Consider the following 17,613-nt stretch of genomic DNA (forward strand, 5'->3'; position numbering starts at 1 on the left):
GTACCCGCCGTTTCCCCCCTCCCCGCGCTGCTTTCGGCGCTTTTGCTTTCACTTGCCAGCTTGCCCGGCGCCTGGTGACGTCAGAGGCACCTCGGGCTGCCATTGGCGGGCGGATATTGGCACAGCCAATGGCTGGGCTCGGGGCGGGGCTGGCAGCGAGGTCTGGCCCGGAGTGGGGCTGGGTTGTCACGTTGGCCTCATTCGACCCCGGAGCGGAGCGATGGAGTCCGGCCGGGCGTCGGGACCGGGCCTGCGGCCGGGCCGGACGCTGGGTCTGGGGCTCCTGCTGGGGCTCCTCGGCCGGGCATCGTGCGGTGAGTGCGGACGGGGACCCAGAGCCCTTTCCCTGGGTTCCGGGACTCCCTTGGACCCCCTTTCCTGGGCTTCGGTGCTCCATTCCCCGGGCACAGGGACCCCTCTTGACCCTCCCCCACCCCGGGCTCCTGTTCGCCGGCCCCGGGAGCTCCCCTGGGGCGAAGGGAGCTCCCGGTCCCTCCCACAGAACAGCGGGTGCCTCCTTGGAATGCTCTCTCCCTCCACCCCGCCCTGTCCTGGCTTCGCCTTTCCCCCCTCCAGTTCTGACTTCCCTGTGGGACTCCGCCGTCACTGACACCGGGGACCCACCAGTCTTCCCTTCCCTGGCAGGGAAACCCCCTCCTGGACACACCTCAGCCCTACCAGCCTGATACGCGGAAAACACACTTTACAACTTAAAAAGTTATAAAGAAGGTATGTTTAATCACCGGCGGACGCACGGGGGATAGTTCCTCCAAAGACGTGCACACCCGGTACAGTAACGCACTCGTATTTATACAGCAAATTGTTACAAAATTCATAAGATTGCCCAACACGCCTATACATATGCATGGCCTGTCCCGCTTCGTATTAAGATGAGCATTTCCATAGTCTCCTCCTAGAGGCGCAGGCGCAGTGTCTTTTGGGGGTGGTCGTCAGGGGTCCCAAGATGAAGGCTCAAAGTCATCCTCAGAAATAAACTTTTCACCTCTCTTCTTGACGCATGCGTACTAGGCAAGCTGGGCTCTTATCTGAGCAGGGGGCAAAACCAGGCGCCACCAGTCCTCGGGAGCTTCCCGTTATCTACTCCATATCTCTCTGGTTGTTTACATATCTTAAGCAGGCCATCCATGGAATAAAGAGTGTGACATTCCTACTGGCCAGACCCTCAACCATTTAATCCTATAACAAACATCCCTATGACATTTCTACTTGCCAGACTCTCAACCATTTAATCCTATAACAAACATTCCTATAACCTTCCTATAACATAACATTCCTATAATGTTCCCCGTTTCAAGCCCCATCTCCCCTGCACCATGGGTCCCTGGGCTCCCACCCCTCACCGTGCCCTGTGTCCCCACAGAGCTCCACTCCCTGCGCTATTTCCGCGTCTCAGTGTCAGAGCCTGGCCTGGGGGTACCTGAATATGTGGCCGTGACGTACATGGATGGGAACCTCATTTCACGCTATGACAGCAAGAAGGGGAGGATGGTGCCCCAGGCAGACTGGATGGCGGCCAACCTGGACCAGCAGTACTGGGACAGGGAGAACCAGATCCGACAGAAATGTCAGCAGAAGTACCGTGTGAGACTGGCCACACTGCAGGAGCACTACAACCAGAGCAGGGGTGAGTGTGGGCTGGGATTGGACTCTGTGGGATGGGAGAGCTCCCACCCCCCTAGAAGACCCTTCCCTGCCCCATGCTACTGCCCCGGTCTGTGCCACCCCTGCCCTGCCTGGTGACACTGTCAGCAAGTTCCCAGAGCGAACCAGCACATCCCCCCCACTAACCAGCACCCTACCCCAGGCCTGGCCATCACATCCCATCCCTCACCATCCCTGTGGCAGTGGAGACCCCCTAAAATACAGGGGCTCCCACCCAGGGTCCTCACCCTTCCTATGATACTTTGTACCCCCTACCCCAGAGCCAGAGGGGCTCCCCCAACCCATCCCATCTCCTCTATCTGCCCCCACAACTTTCAGGATCCTGTCCAATCCCCTTGGTGTCACAGGGTGCTGTGGGGCTGGATGCCAGCCCAGCCATACCCTGGATGCAGGGGATCTGTGTCACAGCTTTATGTGACGCCTCGAGTACTGTGGGCCCTGGGCAGGGTGCAGGCTGCTCTTGTGTCAGTGCCCAATTCCCCCAGTCCTCACACAGGGCTGGAGTGGGGGGGGTGCTTCAGTGGGCACTGAAGGCCCAGGGCTGCAGCAGCCCCTCAGTCCCATCTCCCTGGTCGTGTTTCAGAGTCTCAAACACTGCATTGGATGTATGGCTGTGACCTCCTGGAGGATGGCAGCACCAGGGGGTATCACCAAATCGCCTACGATGGGAGGGACTTCATTGCCTTCGACACAGACACGATGACGTTCACTGCAGCGGATGCGACAGCACAAATTGCCAAGAAGATGTGGGAGATGGACGGGACTGAAGCTGAGAGCTGGAAGCACTACGTGGAGAACACCTGTCCCAAGCAGCTGAGGCAATATGTGAGCTACAGGCAGGCTGTGCTGGAGAGGAAAGGTGAGGGGAGATGGGGACCCTGGGGAGCAGCCAGCGTGGATGTGTGTGCCAGCCCTCACTGCCATCCCCTCCCCAGAGCCCCCCACGGTCCGAGTGTCAAAGAAGGAGACCCAGGGGATCCTGACCTTGCACTGCCGCGCTTACGGCTTCTACCCACGGCCCATCAGCATCAGCTGGCTGAGGGACGGTGAGGTCAGGGACCAGGAGACCCAGCGGGGCAGCATCGTGCCCAACAGCGACGGCACCTACTACACCTGGGTGTCCATCGAGGCCCCTCCTGGGGAGCAGGACAAGTACCGGTGCCGTGTGGAGCACGCCAGCCTGGCTGAGCCGGGGGTCTTTGCTTGGGGTGAGTCTGGTGGCCTTGGGTACGTGGAGGGGTTGGGCTGGGGGGTTTCCCCTTCCCTTCTTCACACCCCTGTTCTTCCCCAGAGCCAGAGTCCAACCAATTGACCATCGTGCTGTGGGTGGTTGTTCCCCTTGCTGTCCTGACTGTCATCAGCATCACCGGATTCATCATCTGGAAGCGCAGATCAGGTAAAGCTCCAGGGTGTGGGAGGAAGGCGGAGTCTGGGGGACTGGCAGGGGCTGTGGGCACAATCCACAGTGCTCTGGGGAGCCCCCAAGCCTGAGGGTGAAGCACGGTGGATTCTGATGCCTCTTTCTCTCTGCAGGGAGGAATGGCTATGACAAGGCATCATGTGAGTATCTGGGTCCAGTCTGGCTCCAGCCAGTGCCCTGTGCCAGGGCAGTCTTGTGGCTCTGGTTTCAGTCTGCTCTTGGCATTTCCCCATCCCCTTTCTCCCTGTGCCACCCCTCTTTACAGTCCTGTAGTGGCCTCATATGGAATAGGTTGTGTCTCCCATCTGGTGCACATGGTGCCATCCTCCTCTGCTGGTGGCTGCAGCACGGCCATGGCTCCTGGGCTGGCTCTTGGCACATGCACCAGGCCCTCAGAGAGCACAGGGTTACAGCTCACAGCTGGTTCTCCCTCACAGGCACTGGCAGCGACGGGGAGCCTTCCAGCTCGGTCAGCGGTACGTTGTCGGGCCGGGGGGGTGGATGGGGCAGCCCCAGCTCTCTGTGCTCCCCTGTGGAACCCATGGCCTGAGAAACTCGGGCTGTGGAGGGGGATGCAGAGACCCCCAGAGCAGGGTGTTGGGGACAGGGCAGTGGCCCTTGGTGACAGTGTCTCTTCCATCTTTGCAGCGATCTCAGCCTAACTGCTCCAGGAAGGACCTGAGGGGCTGGATGTGCCCCCTGTGCTCCCACCAGCTGCACGCAGAGGTGCTGGAGTCGGCTGGGAGCTGCCTGCAGAGAGCTGATCAGGCTGCGCCTGCCCACGCTGCTGTGCTGGTGACTCAGCTGGCCAGGGAAATGCTTCGTTTGCAGAGCTTTGATAATTGGGCAGTTCAGCTTTTACCAATCTTTTAATTTTGAGGTTGAAAGGTATTTATTCTGTGTGTGCACACACAATAACTGGTCCCATCCTCCAATGGGCTGTGTCATCTTTCCCTGTGCCTGGGTTGCTCTTGCAGCCTTGGGTTGAGGGCTGTGCTGGTTTTTTCTGCAATAGAGCTGGGTTTCTTCCCAGCACCCCAGCATGGTGCCATGTTTAGGACTGTGTTGGATCTAGATGAGGTGGAGTTCATTTCCCCCAGCAGTCCTGGCCGTGTTGCACATTGGGAGTGAGCAGGGTGTTGGTACCACCAGCTCAGGGATTTGGCTGCCCAGCATCCAGGCTGTCTCTCCAACATACCCTTTGCCAGGAGGCTGTGGGTGGGCAAGACCTTGGGAGGGGACATAGCCAGGACAGATGACCCCAACTGACCAAACCCTGGGCTATATGCTTGGCCATAAAAGCTGAGAGGAGGATGAACAGGGGATGTTTATTACTGACCATGCTTGTGTTCTGGAGCAACCACTGCGCGTACTGAAGCCCGGCTGCTCGGGATGTTGCTGGACATCGTCTGCTGTTGGGTAGGGGTTGGGACTCGACCTCTGGAGATCCCTGCCAATCCCTACAGTATTTTGAATCTGTGAATCCAACTCTGATATCACTGGGTGTGCAGGGCAGGGCCATCAATTAGAGAGTTTTCTTTCCTTTGTTCTGTGTCGAGTCTGTGCTGCCTGTGATACCAATTGTGGAATGATCTTTCCCTCTCCTTATCTCTACTCCTGAGCCTCTCAATATATATTTCTGATGTATTACACATTCTTTATTCTGAATGAAAAGTTCTTTTTCCATCTTATTTTTCCCTCCATCCCTGTCCTGCTGAAGAGGGGAGTGATGGAGCAGCTTGTTGAGCACTGCTGTCCAGCCATCATCAACCCCTGACAAGGATTTGTGGCCAAAACTGCATTGGCAACACAGTGATGGATCTCAACAGTGGTGTCACAGTGTGATGTTGGGAGGGACACAGACCTAAAGCAATAAGAGATACTCTAGTCCATACCGTGTCATGGCTGATGATAAAAAGGGAAAAGGATTCAGGGATGGGTCAGCATTTCCTCAGGAACAGCCAGGTCATCCATCTCCCTGTGGAAGTGACCAGCCCATGCAGACAAGTACTGAGATTTCCTGCTCTGAAACCATGTAGGTGGGCACTGAGAAGGATTCCTGCCCTGGGGCCATGCAGAGGGGCATTGAGGTTTCTTTCTTCAAGGCCATGTGGGTAAATGCTCACTGACTAAAGCAGGGACTCACCGCTGAACTATAATTGCTGCTCTTGCAGTCTTCCTATGGCTGCTGATGAATCTGAAGAAGCCCTTCTTGTTCTCCTGGACATGCCTTGCCACTTCAATTCCAAGTGGACCTTAGCCTTCCTTGCTGCTTGTTCATACATTCTCTGACTACATCCCTATAGTCCTCCCAAGTGGCCACTCCCTCTTTCCACGTGCTCTAAGCTTTCTTCTTGGAGTTTCTTTGGGGGTTCCTTGCTCATCCATGAAGGTCTCCTGCCTACCTGGCTTGATTTCCTAGTCTTAAGGATGCACCAATCTTGAGCTTGGAGGAAGTGGTGCTTGAATACTGACCAGCTCCTTTGGGCCCCTCTACCTTCTAAACCTGGACCCATGGGATTCTCCCAAAGTGGTCTTTGAAGAGGCCAAAGGTAGCTCTCCTCCAATCCAGGGTTGTAATCCTACTCATTGCCCTGCTCCTTCCATGTAGGATCCTGAACTCTGCCATCTCATGGTCACTGCAGACCATGATGCCCCCAACCTTCACGTTCTCAACCATGACGGTGTTAGTACAAGCTCCAGCAGCACCTCTCTCCTCTCTCTTTCCCTCACATGTCTCCCCAGTCCCATGTCCCTCCCGTGTCCCTCATGTCATGTCCCCTGTGCCCCTGCCATGTTCATTCTCCCTGCAGCATTCCACCCTCCTCCCGCTTTGTCCCCAGGCAGGAGGAGCAGCTGCCCCAGCACTGGTAGGTCCTCAGCACCCAACAGCCCTCACACACCAGTTCATGTGCTCCAAGCATCCCAGCCAGGGCAGGAGGATGCTCTGCTGGGAGGTGATGTGCCAGTCCTGCCTGGGAGCTGGGGCTCAGTGACTCTTCTGGTCTCACACTGCCCTCTCCTGGCACTGGGGTGTGGAGACGTACCTGGGGCTCCAGCTCTGAGAGTTCACAGAGTGTGTTGAGTTGAAAGGGACCTTTAAAAGCCATGTAGTCCAACACTCTGCATAGAGCAGGGATACCTTAAACTAGAGCAGATTGCTTGGTTTCATCAAGCCTGACACTGAAAGCCTCCAGGGATGGAGCTGATGTGTGGAAACAAACTTCACAACCCATAGGAGGTTATAAAGCCTTTTATAAGGGATATTTACTGCAGTGCTGGGTGCAACCTGGGGCTGTTTAATCTGGAGAAGACTGAGAGGGAAACTGATCAATGCTCATCAATATTTAAAGGTGACTGTCAAGGGGATGGGGTCAGACTCTTCTCAGTGTTTCCCACCAACAGGACAAGTAGCAGTGGGCACAATCTGGAACACAGGAAGGTCCATCTGAATATGAGGAAAAACCTTACTCTGCTGGTGCCTGAGCACTGGTGTAACCTGCCCAGTTATGGATTCTCCTTCTCTGGAGAGATCCCAAACCTGTCTGGATTCAATCCTGTGCAACCTGCTTGAGATGATCCTGCTCTAGCAGAGGGGTTGGACTAGATGATCTCCAGAGGTCCCTCTCAACCCCAACAGCTCTGTGACACTGTGCAGCTGTGATGTCAGAAACATTTCACAGTGAGAGTGGTGAGGAACTGGCACAGGTTGCCCTGACAACATGTAGATACCTGTCATTGGCAGTGTTCAGGGTTAAATTGGACAGGACCTGTGAGCAACCTGGTCTAGGGGAAGATGTCCCTTTCAAAACCATGGAATTCTTTTGTCCCTTTCCCGTGCTTGGCTGGAGGCAGGACTCCTCATCCTTACCAGAGCATTCGTTACACAGCTCCTGTAATTGCAAACCAGGCAGTTTTTCACCTTGAGAGGAGCCTGCATCTCTTGCCTGGGCTAAAGTGCAAAGTCTGGTCACAGGAGTGATCCAACAGTGGTCCAACATGGCCTTTCCAAGGCACTGGGCATGAGGTTGACCCCACGTAGACATACAGCCACCAGGTCAGGATAAGGAGGGGAGGTGTCCTCAACACATCTACCCTGCCTGGGGAATTGCTCAACAGCAACCAGAGCAGGAATCTTCCTGGACGGTGCCTTTCAGCCAGTTTTCCTGCTGCAATTCTTGTACCTGGGCTTCCAAGACCAGGGTGGGGGCATCATCCATGTTCTCATGTCCTCCCCCTGGCAATGGACAGATGGTGCCTCAATGTCTGCCCTATCCATCACAGCCAGTTTGCTGTCCCCATGGCTGTACTCCACACCACCATCCGCTGTACAGACTGTTCATGCTGGGTGTCATCCTGATCTTTGGAGACCTGAGTATTGTCCGGGTCACTGCAGACCACCCTCAGGTATCACATACCTTCCACTCTGGTGGACCACTTCCCTTGCTGGGTTTCATATTCTTCTTTGAGAGGATCCATCTCCAGAGTCTGCTGGAGGCTGCCCCTCTTCCAATCCATCAATCCCTTAATCTCCAGCAGTGGATCACAGTTGTTGGGCTTCCCTGCCTTCTAGTTCCTCCCTCTTACCCCCACCATGCCAGTATGGGAGCCAGCAGGGAACAGATGTCTCCACCTGCCTGATGGATAAAAGCTTTGCCTGCATCTCACAGCCCTGTCAGGGATGGGACTGGGTTGCCTCTGCCTCTGCTCCCTCTCAGGGCAAGAGTCCACTGTGTAGACATCCACCATGTCTCCTCGCCTGCAAATGTAATGATGATAGTTCAGAGGTGAGTCCCTGATTTAGTCAGTGACTGTGTCACCTCAAACCTGTCCACATGACCCCAGGGCAGGAGACATTCTTAATGTCTGTTTCTGGGGGCTGAGGGCAGGAGACATTCTCAGTGTCCATTGCAGCCTCTGTCTGTTTCTCCTCTGGGAGTGAGCAAGTGTCCTGTGATGCTCAGCCACTGCTTGTGGCTGAACCACCACATTAATCCATAAGTTTGTGAGGTGGGAGGGGCTTGTTGCATTAGTGATATTAAACACAAAAGACAGGTTAATAGGAATAGCGAAAAATCTTCAACCATCTTCAGCAGATCTAGGCATAGTGATACAGCCCATGGTCTGTAGAGTTCTGTACTTGTATGAAACCTTGAATCAATTCCCATGTGAGATTATGCATGACCTTTTCACCCTGTCCACTGACACTATTTTCCATCTTCCACATTTTTCCTAGCACTGGTGAGCCCTTATCTGTTAGCTGCCATCTTTTTACAAGCATTTGCATGAGTGAAGCAGAGTTCCATGCATTACATTTTTAGGAATACCCTTTATTAATCCTTCCCCCCAGAGATCCCCTCACTCAGTTTTGGCTTTCCCTCCAATGTTCCCATATCCTGGCCAAGGAGGCTTCTCTTTCATCCCTTTGGATGCCTGTTTGACCTACTGCCTCTCTTCCAATAAACCCCACACATCGCCTGTAATTGATTTGAGATCAAGACTCTACAGGCCCTTCCAGTCTTGGGAGGATGGAGGCCCTAGTCCAAGGCCCCACAGACGTTTGCAGGATCAAGCCCCTTGTGAAGTGAGACTCAGTCCACAGAACATTACCCTGACTCTGCAGATTCTGTTACCTTGCAAGACAGATTGTTTGAGACAAACCACTCATCCCGGTTCCACGAAATGGTATCTGGAACAACATCCAGCCACCCCATTCACTCATGGGGCAGTCAGGCAGGGATTACTGCAAATATGGGAGGAAGAGACAGTGTCACCCAGGGAAAAGTCCCTGTCCCCAACCCTCTGCTATGGTGGTCTCAGTGCCCCCAACCAGCAGCCCAGTTTTGCTCTGACCATGGGTCTCAAGGGGGAGCACAGAGAGCTGGGCCTGCCCCATCCACCCCCCCAATCCCATGTCATACCTTTGGCCAAGATGCCAGAGCTCCCATCTGTGCCTATGGGGGAGAAACAGCTGCGAGCTGCCACCTCGTGCTCGCTGTGGGCACAGTGCACATAAGAGGAGAGAGGAAGAGCCATCAGCATCCACTGTGTGTAACCCTCAGGCTTGGGGGCTTCCCAGAGCACTGCATCTTGTGCCCACAGCCCCTACCAGCCCCCCTGGGCTCTGTCTTCCTTCACACCCTGGGGATTTACCTGATCTGCACTTCCAGATGATGAATCCAGTGATGGCAATGACAGCCAGGATGGCAAGGGGAACAACCACCCACAGCACAATGGTCAATGGGTTGGACTCTGGCTCTGGGGAAGAACAGGGCGGTGAGGAGGGGGAGAACAAGGGGAACCCCCCTAGACCACTCTTCCACATGCCCAAGGCCACCCGACTCACCCCACACAAAGACCCCAGTCTCAGCCAGGCTGGCGTGCACCACACGGCACCGGTACTTGTCCTGCTCCCCAGGAGGGGCCTCGATGGACACCCAGGTGTAGTAGGTGCCGTCGCTGTTGGGCACGATGCTGCCCCGCTGGGTCTCCTGGTCCCTGACCTCACCATCCTTCAGCCAGCTGATGGTGATGGGCTGTGGGTAGAAGCCGTGAGCGCGGCAGTGCAAGGTCAGGATCCCATGGGTCTCCTTCTTAAACACTTGGACCGTGGGGGGCTCTGGGGAGGGGGTGGCAGTGAGGGCTGGCACGCACATCCACGCTGGCCCCTCTCCAGGGTCCCCATCTCCCCTCACCTTTCTTCTCCAGCATGGCCTGCCCATAGCTCACATATTTCCTCAGCCACTCAGGGCAGGTGTTCTCCAGGTAGTCCATCATGTGCTCAATGGCAGTCTTATCTGCCTCCCAGTTCCTCTTGGTGATTTGTGCTGCTGCATCTGCTGCAGTCAATGTCATCGTGTCCATGTCGAAGGCAATGAAGTCCCTCCCATTGTAGGCGATTTGCCAATACCCCCTGGTGCTATTGTCCTCCAGGAGGTCACAGCTGACTCTGCTTTGCAGTGTGTGAGCCCCTGAAACACGACCAGGGAGATGGGGCTGAGGGGCTGCTGCAGCCCTGGGCCTTCAGTGGGGCAAGGCCCCCCTGGCAGCACCCCCCACTCCATCTCTGTGTGATCCCCAAGGAAATTGGGCACTGACACGAGAGCTGCCCCCACCCTGCCCAGGGCCCACAGCACTTGGGGCATCACATAAAGCTGTGACGCAGAGCACCTGGGCCCAGGGCATGGATGAGCTGGCACCCAGCCCCTCAGAACCCTGGAACAGCAAGGGGATGGGACAGGGTCCTGAATGCTGGGTGAGCATGCAGATAGGAGATGGCATGGGTTGTAGGAGCACCTCTGGCTCTGGGGTGGGGTGTACAAAGGAATGGTGAGGGGCTGGGACACGGGGTGGGAACCCCTCTGGTTCTGGGGGTATTCACTGCCACAGGATGGTGAGGGCTGTGATGTGGCAGCCAGGCCTGGGATGGGGTGCTGAGAATGGTGGGGAGAAGGCCAGAATGTGCTTGGTGGGGCACCCAGAAGCCTCCCTGGCTCTGGCACAAAGGATCCCATGGAGTGTGGGGCTGGGGAACAGGGGTGCTTGGAGCCCTTTGCCAACAGCACTGGGCTGGGAAGGATCGGCATATCCCAGGTCAGTGGCATGAGGAAGGGTAGTGTCTTCATGGTGGAGGAGGGAGTGGAGATCTCCCCTCCCACAGAGCCCCTTCCCAGCCCACACTCACCCCCACTCTGGTTGTAGCGGCTCTGCAGTGTGTCCAGGTTCACTGTGGAAATCTCCTGATTGGTCTGTTCAATCTGGGTCTGCCGGTCCCAGTGCTGCTGGTCCAGGTTGGCCGCCATCCAGTCTGCCCGGGGCACCGCCCTCCCCTTCTCACTGTCGTAGCGCACAATGAGGTTCCCGTCCACGTACCCCATGGACACAAACTGGGGTACTGCTGGGCTGGGCTCTGACACTGCGGTGTGGAAGTAGCGCAGGGAGTGGAGCTCTGTGGGGACAGGAGGCATGTTGAGGGTTCGGGGGCGCGGGGACTCACAGTGCGGGGTGGATGTTACTGGTGGGGGGATGTTGGGGCAATAATGTGTTCCCTGGAGGGGGTCCTGCTTTCCATGAATGGAAGACCGGGGGGTACCCACTGTCAATGACAGGGGGCTGGGGGGTCCCAAGGAGAAGCAGATCGGGGCGGGGGTGTGGTGTGTGGAAAATACTGAGAAATGTTTCTTTTGCAAACTGAAAATTGTTGTATTTTTTACTGACTTGGGAATTAGAGGACTCAGGATGCCTTTGTATGGAATTTAGGATAGCACATAAAATAAGGGGGAATACTGTTAATATAGTTTTGCTGTTGGTTGTGTTAAAAGAATTATGGCAAAATCTCTCTCTCAAATAAGGGTTCAATTTGAATACATAGCCCTGCTAAAAGTTAAAGATCCTGGATAATGAGAGAAGTGGTTAAATCGTGACTAAGGTCATGGGTTGGAACCTAAGGAAATGTGGCTCAACAAACAGGCTTCGACAATGCTGAACTTGTCAAGTGATTTATGGGGGAAGGGGGGAAACAGCCCACAGGAAGAGGCTGCTGCACAATTCAAACTGAAACCTGTATGGAGCTTTAACATCCTTCAACCCTAGGCCCATGTCCCATTTAAGCCTCACTACACGGTTGCCTGGGCAGTGAAGATAAAGGCAAGCACCTGCAAGTTCCCATTTGACTTCAAAGGGCCCAGACAAAAGGAATATGCAACAGGCAAGTGCTTTGTAAGATAACTCAGAACCCTGACAGACATGAAGACGCCTAGGTTAAGCCCGTAAATTTTGGAAAAAATCTGAATCTGTAGATAAACAGGGGAGGGATTTCGGATGGGGATGTGGCATAAAAATGCTGCAAACTCTGACCAAATGTGTGACTACTTTGTTAGGTGACCCGCTCTTGCAAGAACATATAATAAATTACTGCTTCACTAATGTGTCTACTAAGAGTCCTTTCTTAGGACCTTTGGCATTTCTAATGGTGGGGAGCTGGGGGGAAGGGAAAGGCAAAGCGGGGCCGGAGGGGGGAAGGGGGAGAGCGTTGCGAGGGGCACATCGTATCCTGTGGGAGGGACCGGGGGCTCCCTTTGCCCAGGGGGATCTCCCGGGGCCCAGGGAAGGGGAGCCCAGGGTGGAGGTAGGTCAAGAGGGGTCTCGGTGCCCAGTGAATGGAGCACTGGAGCCCAGGGAAAAGGCTCCCCTGCACTCACCACACACTGCCCAACCAAGGACCACCAGCAGCAGCCCCAGACCCAGCTCCCAGCCTGGCCACATCGTTCCGCTCCAGGGCCACGACCACATCAGCCAGATGAGCCCAACGAGCCCCACTCCAGAACAGACCTGGCTGCCAGCCCCACCCCTGCCAATGGCTCCACCACCACCCGCCTGCCAATGGCAGCCCGAGATGTGTGGGATGTCACTGGCCAGCCGGCAGATCCAGTACCCTCAGCCCGGGACCCTCTACGGGGCCATCCAGCCCTCAGACCCCTGACCCTTCCTCAGGGCCCCAGACCCCCCTACGGCCCCACTTCACCCGTATCCCCCAGCCTGGGGTCACCCCTGGGCCCCTCAACTCGTGGTTCTTCTTACCCCAGTCTGGCCCCACTCTCGGCCCCTTCCCCCAGGCACTGAACCCTCAAAAAGCCAGAATCAAAACTCAGCAGCCTTGGTGGCTGTTCAGCAGGGACTCATTATTGCAGCACCGGGCACAGAGGGACTCGCTCCTCCAATGTCTGTGCCCTTTAAATAAAAACTTCCATATTTATACAGACAGACCATATACAGGGTATTGGAACCTCTTTAGGGCATGGGCAGCCCTTCTTTGACATCCCATCTGGAGCACCAGCAGCCCTCATTGCCCTCCTCTTTCTCCCCCTTCCTCCTCTCCAGCACGGCCACAGCTGTGGCTCCCAGTGAGCCCTGGGGATCTCCTGAGGTGTTGGGTGACTCTCCACACAGTTTCACTGGGATCAGGTAGTGATCCTGCAGGGCCAACCAGAGCTTTTGCCTGCTCTGTGTGGCAGATGTGGGGCAGGGATCTGCCATGAGGTAGGGGGAGCTGACCCAGGAGCTCAACCCCACATGGGTTTCACTTTCCCTTGGGCTCTTTATGCCATATGTCCCCCATTCTGGGTTCCCCTTCAGTCCTGTCGTGCAGTGCTCCTTTCCAATGCTTCTTGATAGCACTGGGGCTGGCTGGGGTAGAGGTTGTTTTCTGCAGTAGGTAACCACTCCCAGGAAACCTCCTTCTCCTTTGAGTCATCCCACTCCTGCTCCAGTGTCTCCAGGGTCTCTGGACCATTGAAGGGCCAAGCAACACCTGCAGCATTGTGTCCTGCTGATGCCAAGCTTGCCCCTTGCCTGCAGTCCCCTAAATAAACATAAGCACAATCCTTGTGTCTCTCTGATTTTCTCCCTAGCCAAGTGTGGTGGTTCAGCCCCAAGCAGTGGCTGAGCACCACCAGCCACTTGCTCACCTCTCCCTTGGAGGAGAAACAGACAGAGCCCCAGTGGTTTGGGATAAGGACAGTCTACAAGGTAAAAGAAGAAAAAATAATGGGGGGATTATTTTTAAACAAAAGGAAAAGGAGGGAATTATTTTAAAAAGGAGGAAAAAGGTTTTTAAAAAGAAGGCAAAAAATGGTGAAAAAAAGAAATAGGGTTAAAAACAAAGATAAAATACGTGATCAAAAAAAGAGAGAAGAGGCAAAGCTGGAAAAGGCATTTTTCTCGCCAATGGGTGGGGGCTGCCCCATCCTTACCCAGGGGCCGGGTGGGTTTGGGTCTGCCCTCCCCGCCCACGGTGGGCTCACAGGTACTGTGGAGCCCCACGCTGAGCAGGCGGGGGATGTGCAGGGCTGGGGGGTGCTGAGCCCCGGCCATGGCTGAGCTGGAGCTGGTTCAGGTAGGGAGGAGCCGGGGGTGTCAGGCAGGGGGAGCCCTCGGATAGGAGTGGGACCATCCGCGGAGGTGGGGTCTGACCTCAGGGCTGGGTTTACTGCGAGGGGAACGTTGGGGCACCGAGTTTTTCCTTCCTTTGCTTTAAAAAACGAATCTTTTAAACTTTGTGTCTGACTTCGGCTTTTTGAATTTTAGTTCATCACTTTTCATTGTATTTTAATTGTATTTCTCACCTCGTGGTTTGCTGGGTTTCTTTATTTCTGAGGTTTTAATTTTATTACTTTGGGATTTTAAATATTTTTCTTTGGTTTAATTTCTAATTCATTTTTTCTATAATTTTATTCCTTAGGTTTTAATTTTCTTGCTTTGCTCTTTTATTTTCTCTTTTATTTTCTTTTAAGATTAGTTCCCACTTTTTTGTTTGTTTGTTTCTCTGATTTTATTTCTTTGGCTTTATAATTTTAACTATTTTGTATTATTTTAGTTCTTTGGGGGTTATTTTAGTTCTTTTGAGGTTTTGTTTTTCTGTTGGATATTTTTAATTTCCCTCCCTAGTTTGTCTGTTTAATTTTGATTCTTTGCTTTGTATTTTGGGTCTCAGTTGTGGGGTTTTTCCCCTTTTCCTTTCATTTTGGTTACTTTGTTTTTAATGGTTTAACTTTTAAAACATTGCCACCTTGAGGCCACTTTACAGCCTCTCTGCTTGGGGCACCTCAGTGGTCTCCACAGTGCCTTTTTGTGATGACTCCCCCAAGCCCTGACCTCTCTCCTGGCACTGCCTTTCTTTGAGATCTCTTGGCTCTGACCACCAAAGCTCCTTTGAACTGAAATGTGGGGGGTTTTCTCCCTGTTTTGGGGGTTCCACATGCATGTCAGAGGGTCGTGGTGGGCTTCCAGGTCTCATCCTCCTTGGGGTTGGGATGCCCAAGGGGATAGTTTGTGTTTGATCTTACCATCCCAACCCCGGGGACAAATGGAGTTTTGTTCCCAGGCTGATGGGGGTGACACCAGGAAAGGTGAAGGTGCTGCCTGTGCTCATGGGACAGTTGGGGGAGGGCAGAGCCAACCTGAAACCTCATTTGGTTTCCCTTCTCCAGCTCTGAAGGGGCACCTCATGGAGCTTCCGCGACTCCTCTATGCACGGTGCTCGATAATGAGGTGGTTTTCCTCAGCACCCAACCGCCCTCAGACACCCGTTCTGGTGCTCCAAGCATCCCAGCCGGGGCAGGAGGATGCTCTGCTGGGAGGTGATCTGCTGGTCCTGCCTGGGAGCTGGGGCTCAGCGCCTCTTCTGGGCTCACACTGCCCTCTCCTGACACTTGGGGGTAGAGACGTCCCCAGGCTCCTTCAGCTCTGAAACTCGAGTTGTGGAATCACAGAATGCTCTGGGGTGGAAGGCACCTTTGAAGGCCATCAAGTCCATGTCATGCCATGTCGTGTGTCCTGTGTGTGTGTGTCCCAGTGACCATGGACACCTTTCACTAGATCAAGTTGGTCAGAGCCTCATCAAGCCTGACCTTGAATGCCTCCAGGGATGGAGCCGCCACCACTTCTCTGGGGAGCCTGGCCCAGTGTCCCACCACTCTCAGAGGGCAGAACTTCTTCCTCATGTCTCATCTAAACCTGCCCTGCTCTAGTTTAAAACCATCACCCCTCATCCTATCACTCCATGCCCTTGGGAACAGTCCTCCCCAGCTTGCCTGTAGGTCCCTCCAGGGACTGGAAGGGGCTCTGAGGTCTCCCCTGAGCCTTTTCTTCTCCAGGTTGAACAGCCCCAACCCTCTCAGCTTGTCTTTGTAAGAGAAGTGCTCCAGCCCTCTGATCATCCTTGTGGCCTCCTCTGGACCTGCTCCAAAAGGTCCATGTCCTTCTTGTGTTGAGGGATCCAGACCCTCTCCCGTGGCCAGAGGCCCAGGGAGACACTGCTGTGGATTTGGAGAATTTTCTTAGTTCTCCTATAAGCAATTTGGGGTCTGCACTAGCTCTGCCTGGTCTTCATGAGCAGTTATCACATAAAACATGGTCCCACCTGATCAAACACTTTTTCTTTCCTTTCCAGAGGAATGAGATGCAGAAGTTAATGAGTCTCCATGAACTCCAGCACAGCGTGGGGTCCTGTCCTGGGCGATCTATGCTCGTCCCTTTCCCTCCTTTCCTTACGCATCTCCTCTCCACGGTCACACAGGAAACACCACAGGATGCTCCAGTGTGAGCCACTGCATGGCTCATCTCTGTGTCTCTGTCTCTCTCCACAGGCTACAAGTGCTGGCAGGGGCTTGCTCCAACAGGGGACAGAGTGTCTTCTGTCTGTCTCCCCCTGCTCCAGCATGGGGCCTCTCCTCGGGCTGCAGGTGGGGTTTCGGCCTTTTCCATGGGCTGTGGGGGGACACCCGCTCCACCATGGGTTTCTCCAGGGGTTGCTGGGGCATCTTTCTCCCCAGCACCTGGGGTGACTCCTCCCCATCTTCCAATGCCTTGGTGCCTGCACAGCTCCTCACATCTTCTCACTCCCTTCTCTGGGGGCACAATGCAGCTGCTTGCAGGGGTTTTTTTCTCCTAACTGTGCTTCCCAGAGGCGCTGTGACCATCGCTGATGGGCTCGGCCTTGGTCAGCAGTAACTCTGGCCTTGAGCCAGCTGGTGTTTGCTCTGTGGGGCCTGCAGAAAGCTTCTGGCTGCTTCTTGCAGCAGCCACCTCTGCAGCCTCCCTTCTCCACCAGAACCCAGCCATACAAAGCAGTCAGGCACACTGGACTTCACCAGGATCGGTGGGTAACTGTGCGTTGTCCAGATCATATTAAACCACCTTCTGCGGCCTGTTCCCTCGGGTACCGGGGGCCTCTCTCCATGGAGATCCTTCTGCCTGACTGACACACGCCACCTTCACTGCAGGGAAACCTTTCAAGCCTGACAGGAGTCACTGCCAGAGGCTGAGGGCTCGCATCTTCTCCCCCCTCGCCTTGTCCATCCCCCTTCCCCACACAGGGAGCCTGGCTGCTTGGCCTCCCTGCTCTCTGGTTCCAGGCGACTGGCGGGGTTATCGCGGCACCGGAGCATCCCGGCGATATCGCCACTTCCCCGCTCTGCCAGAGGCCGCTGCCTGTCTGGGCCCGCCCTTTGCAGCTGCGATTGGCTGCTTCCCCCGCCACTCGTGGGTTCTACGCACTGATTGGCTAGAGCAGAGCACGCTGCTCTCCTCAGAGCAGTGACCACGGACACGCAGGTCGGGGCTGGCACCTGCTGCTGGGGGAGGGGCTGTGGGGGTGGGTTTGGGCTCCCTGAGCCCTCAGCGCTCCCCATGTCCTCCCTCCTTTTACCCACTGGGAGCTCATGACTCCCTGCTGCCCACTGTGGCTCAGCTGTGCCGAGTCAGTGGGGGTCGGGACCCCTTCCAGGTAGCGTCCTGGCAGGAGCTGCTTTGCCTGGCTGCCCCCACCCCCCAGGGTGAACAGTGTTGATTCAGAGAGTCAGTTACACTGTTAGTGTAATCTAGTGTAGATCAGGAAATGTGGAGGCTTGGAAGTAAAGTCTAAATAAGGATGTAGCCTTGAGCTGTATCCACACTGTATAGGATAACATACCAAAGGCAAAGAGGAGTGGGCTCAGCCAGTGTGCTATCAG

At 55.0% G+C, this 17,613-nt stretch overlaps 3 protein-coding genes across 4 annotated transcripts in view; 1 reads left to right on the top strand and 2 right to left on the bottom strand.

Moving 5' to 3' along the window:
• Positions 1-201: 201 nt before the first annotated feature.
• On the top strand, positions 202-4,794 carry LOC311202773 (class I histocompatibility antigen, F10 alpha chain-like). Of its 2 annotated transcripts, none has more exons than XM_084277409.1 (8): positions 202-314; positions 1,382-1,645; positions 2,267-2,542; positions 2,619-2,891; positions 2,975-3,079; positions 3,217-3,243; positions 3,541-3,579; positions 3,752-4,794. In XM_084277409.1, exons 1-8 carry the CDS (start codon positions 221-223, stop codon positions 3,763-3,765), a joined length of 1,092 nt encoding a protein of 363 aa, XP_084133535.1. In that variant the 5' UTR covers positions 202-220; the 3' UTR covers positions 3,766-4,794. The 2 variants fall into 2 exon arrangements, with proteins under 2 accessions (XP_084133535.1, XP_084133536.1); XM_084277410.1 differs by lacking the exon at positions 202-314 and adding an exon at positions 353-729.
• A 2,421-nt stretch (positions 4,795-7,215) lies between these two features.
• LOC311202963 (class I histocompatibility antigen, F10 alpha chain-like) overlaps positions 7,216-17,613 on the bottom strand; it is a gene marked incomplete at both ends in the record, with an annotated part of 52,398 nt that continues 42,000 nt past the window's right edge. Inside the window, 2 exons of the mRNA XM_084277604.1 lie at positions 7,216-7,340; positions 9,257-9,361. Of these exons, the coding sequence (XP_084133730.1) occupies positions 7,216-7,340; positions 9,257-9,361 (230 nt within the window). The remainder of the gene's footprint in view (positions 7,341-9,256; positions 9,362-17,613) is intronic.
• On the bottom strand, positions 9,410-12,367 carry LOC311202902 (class I histocompatibility antigen, F10 alpha chain-like; the record flags this gene model as incomplete). The annotated part of the gene is made up of 5 exons (XM_084277548.1): positions 9,410-9,419; positions 9,500-9,722; positions 9,799-10,074; positions 10,788-11,051; positions 12,304-12,367. 5 exons carry the CDS (start codon positions 12,365-12,367, stop codon positions 9,410-9,412), a joined length of 837 nt encoding a protein of 278 aa, XP_084133674.1.

The sequence above is a fragment of the Gallinula chloropus genome, assembly GCF_964237585.1.
Source record: "Gallinula chloropus genome assembly, chromosome: 32".
Classification (NCBI taxonomy): domain Eukaryota; kingdom Metazoa; phylum Chordata; class Aves; order Gruiformes; family Rallidae; genus Gallinula; species Gallinula chloropus.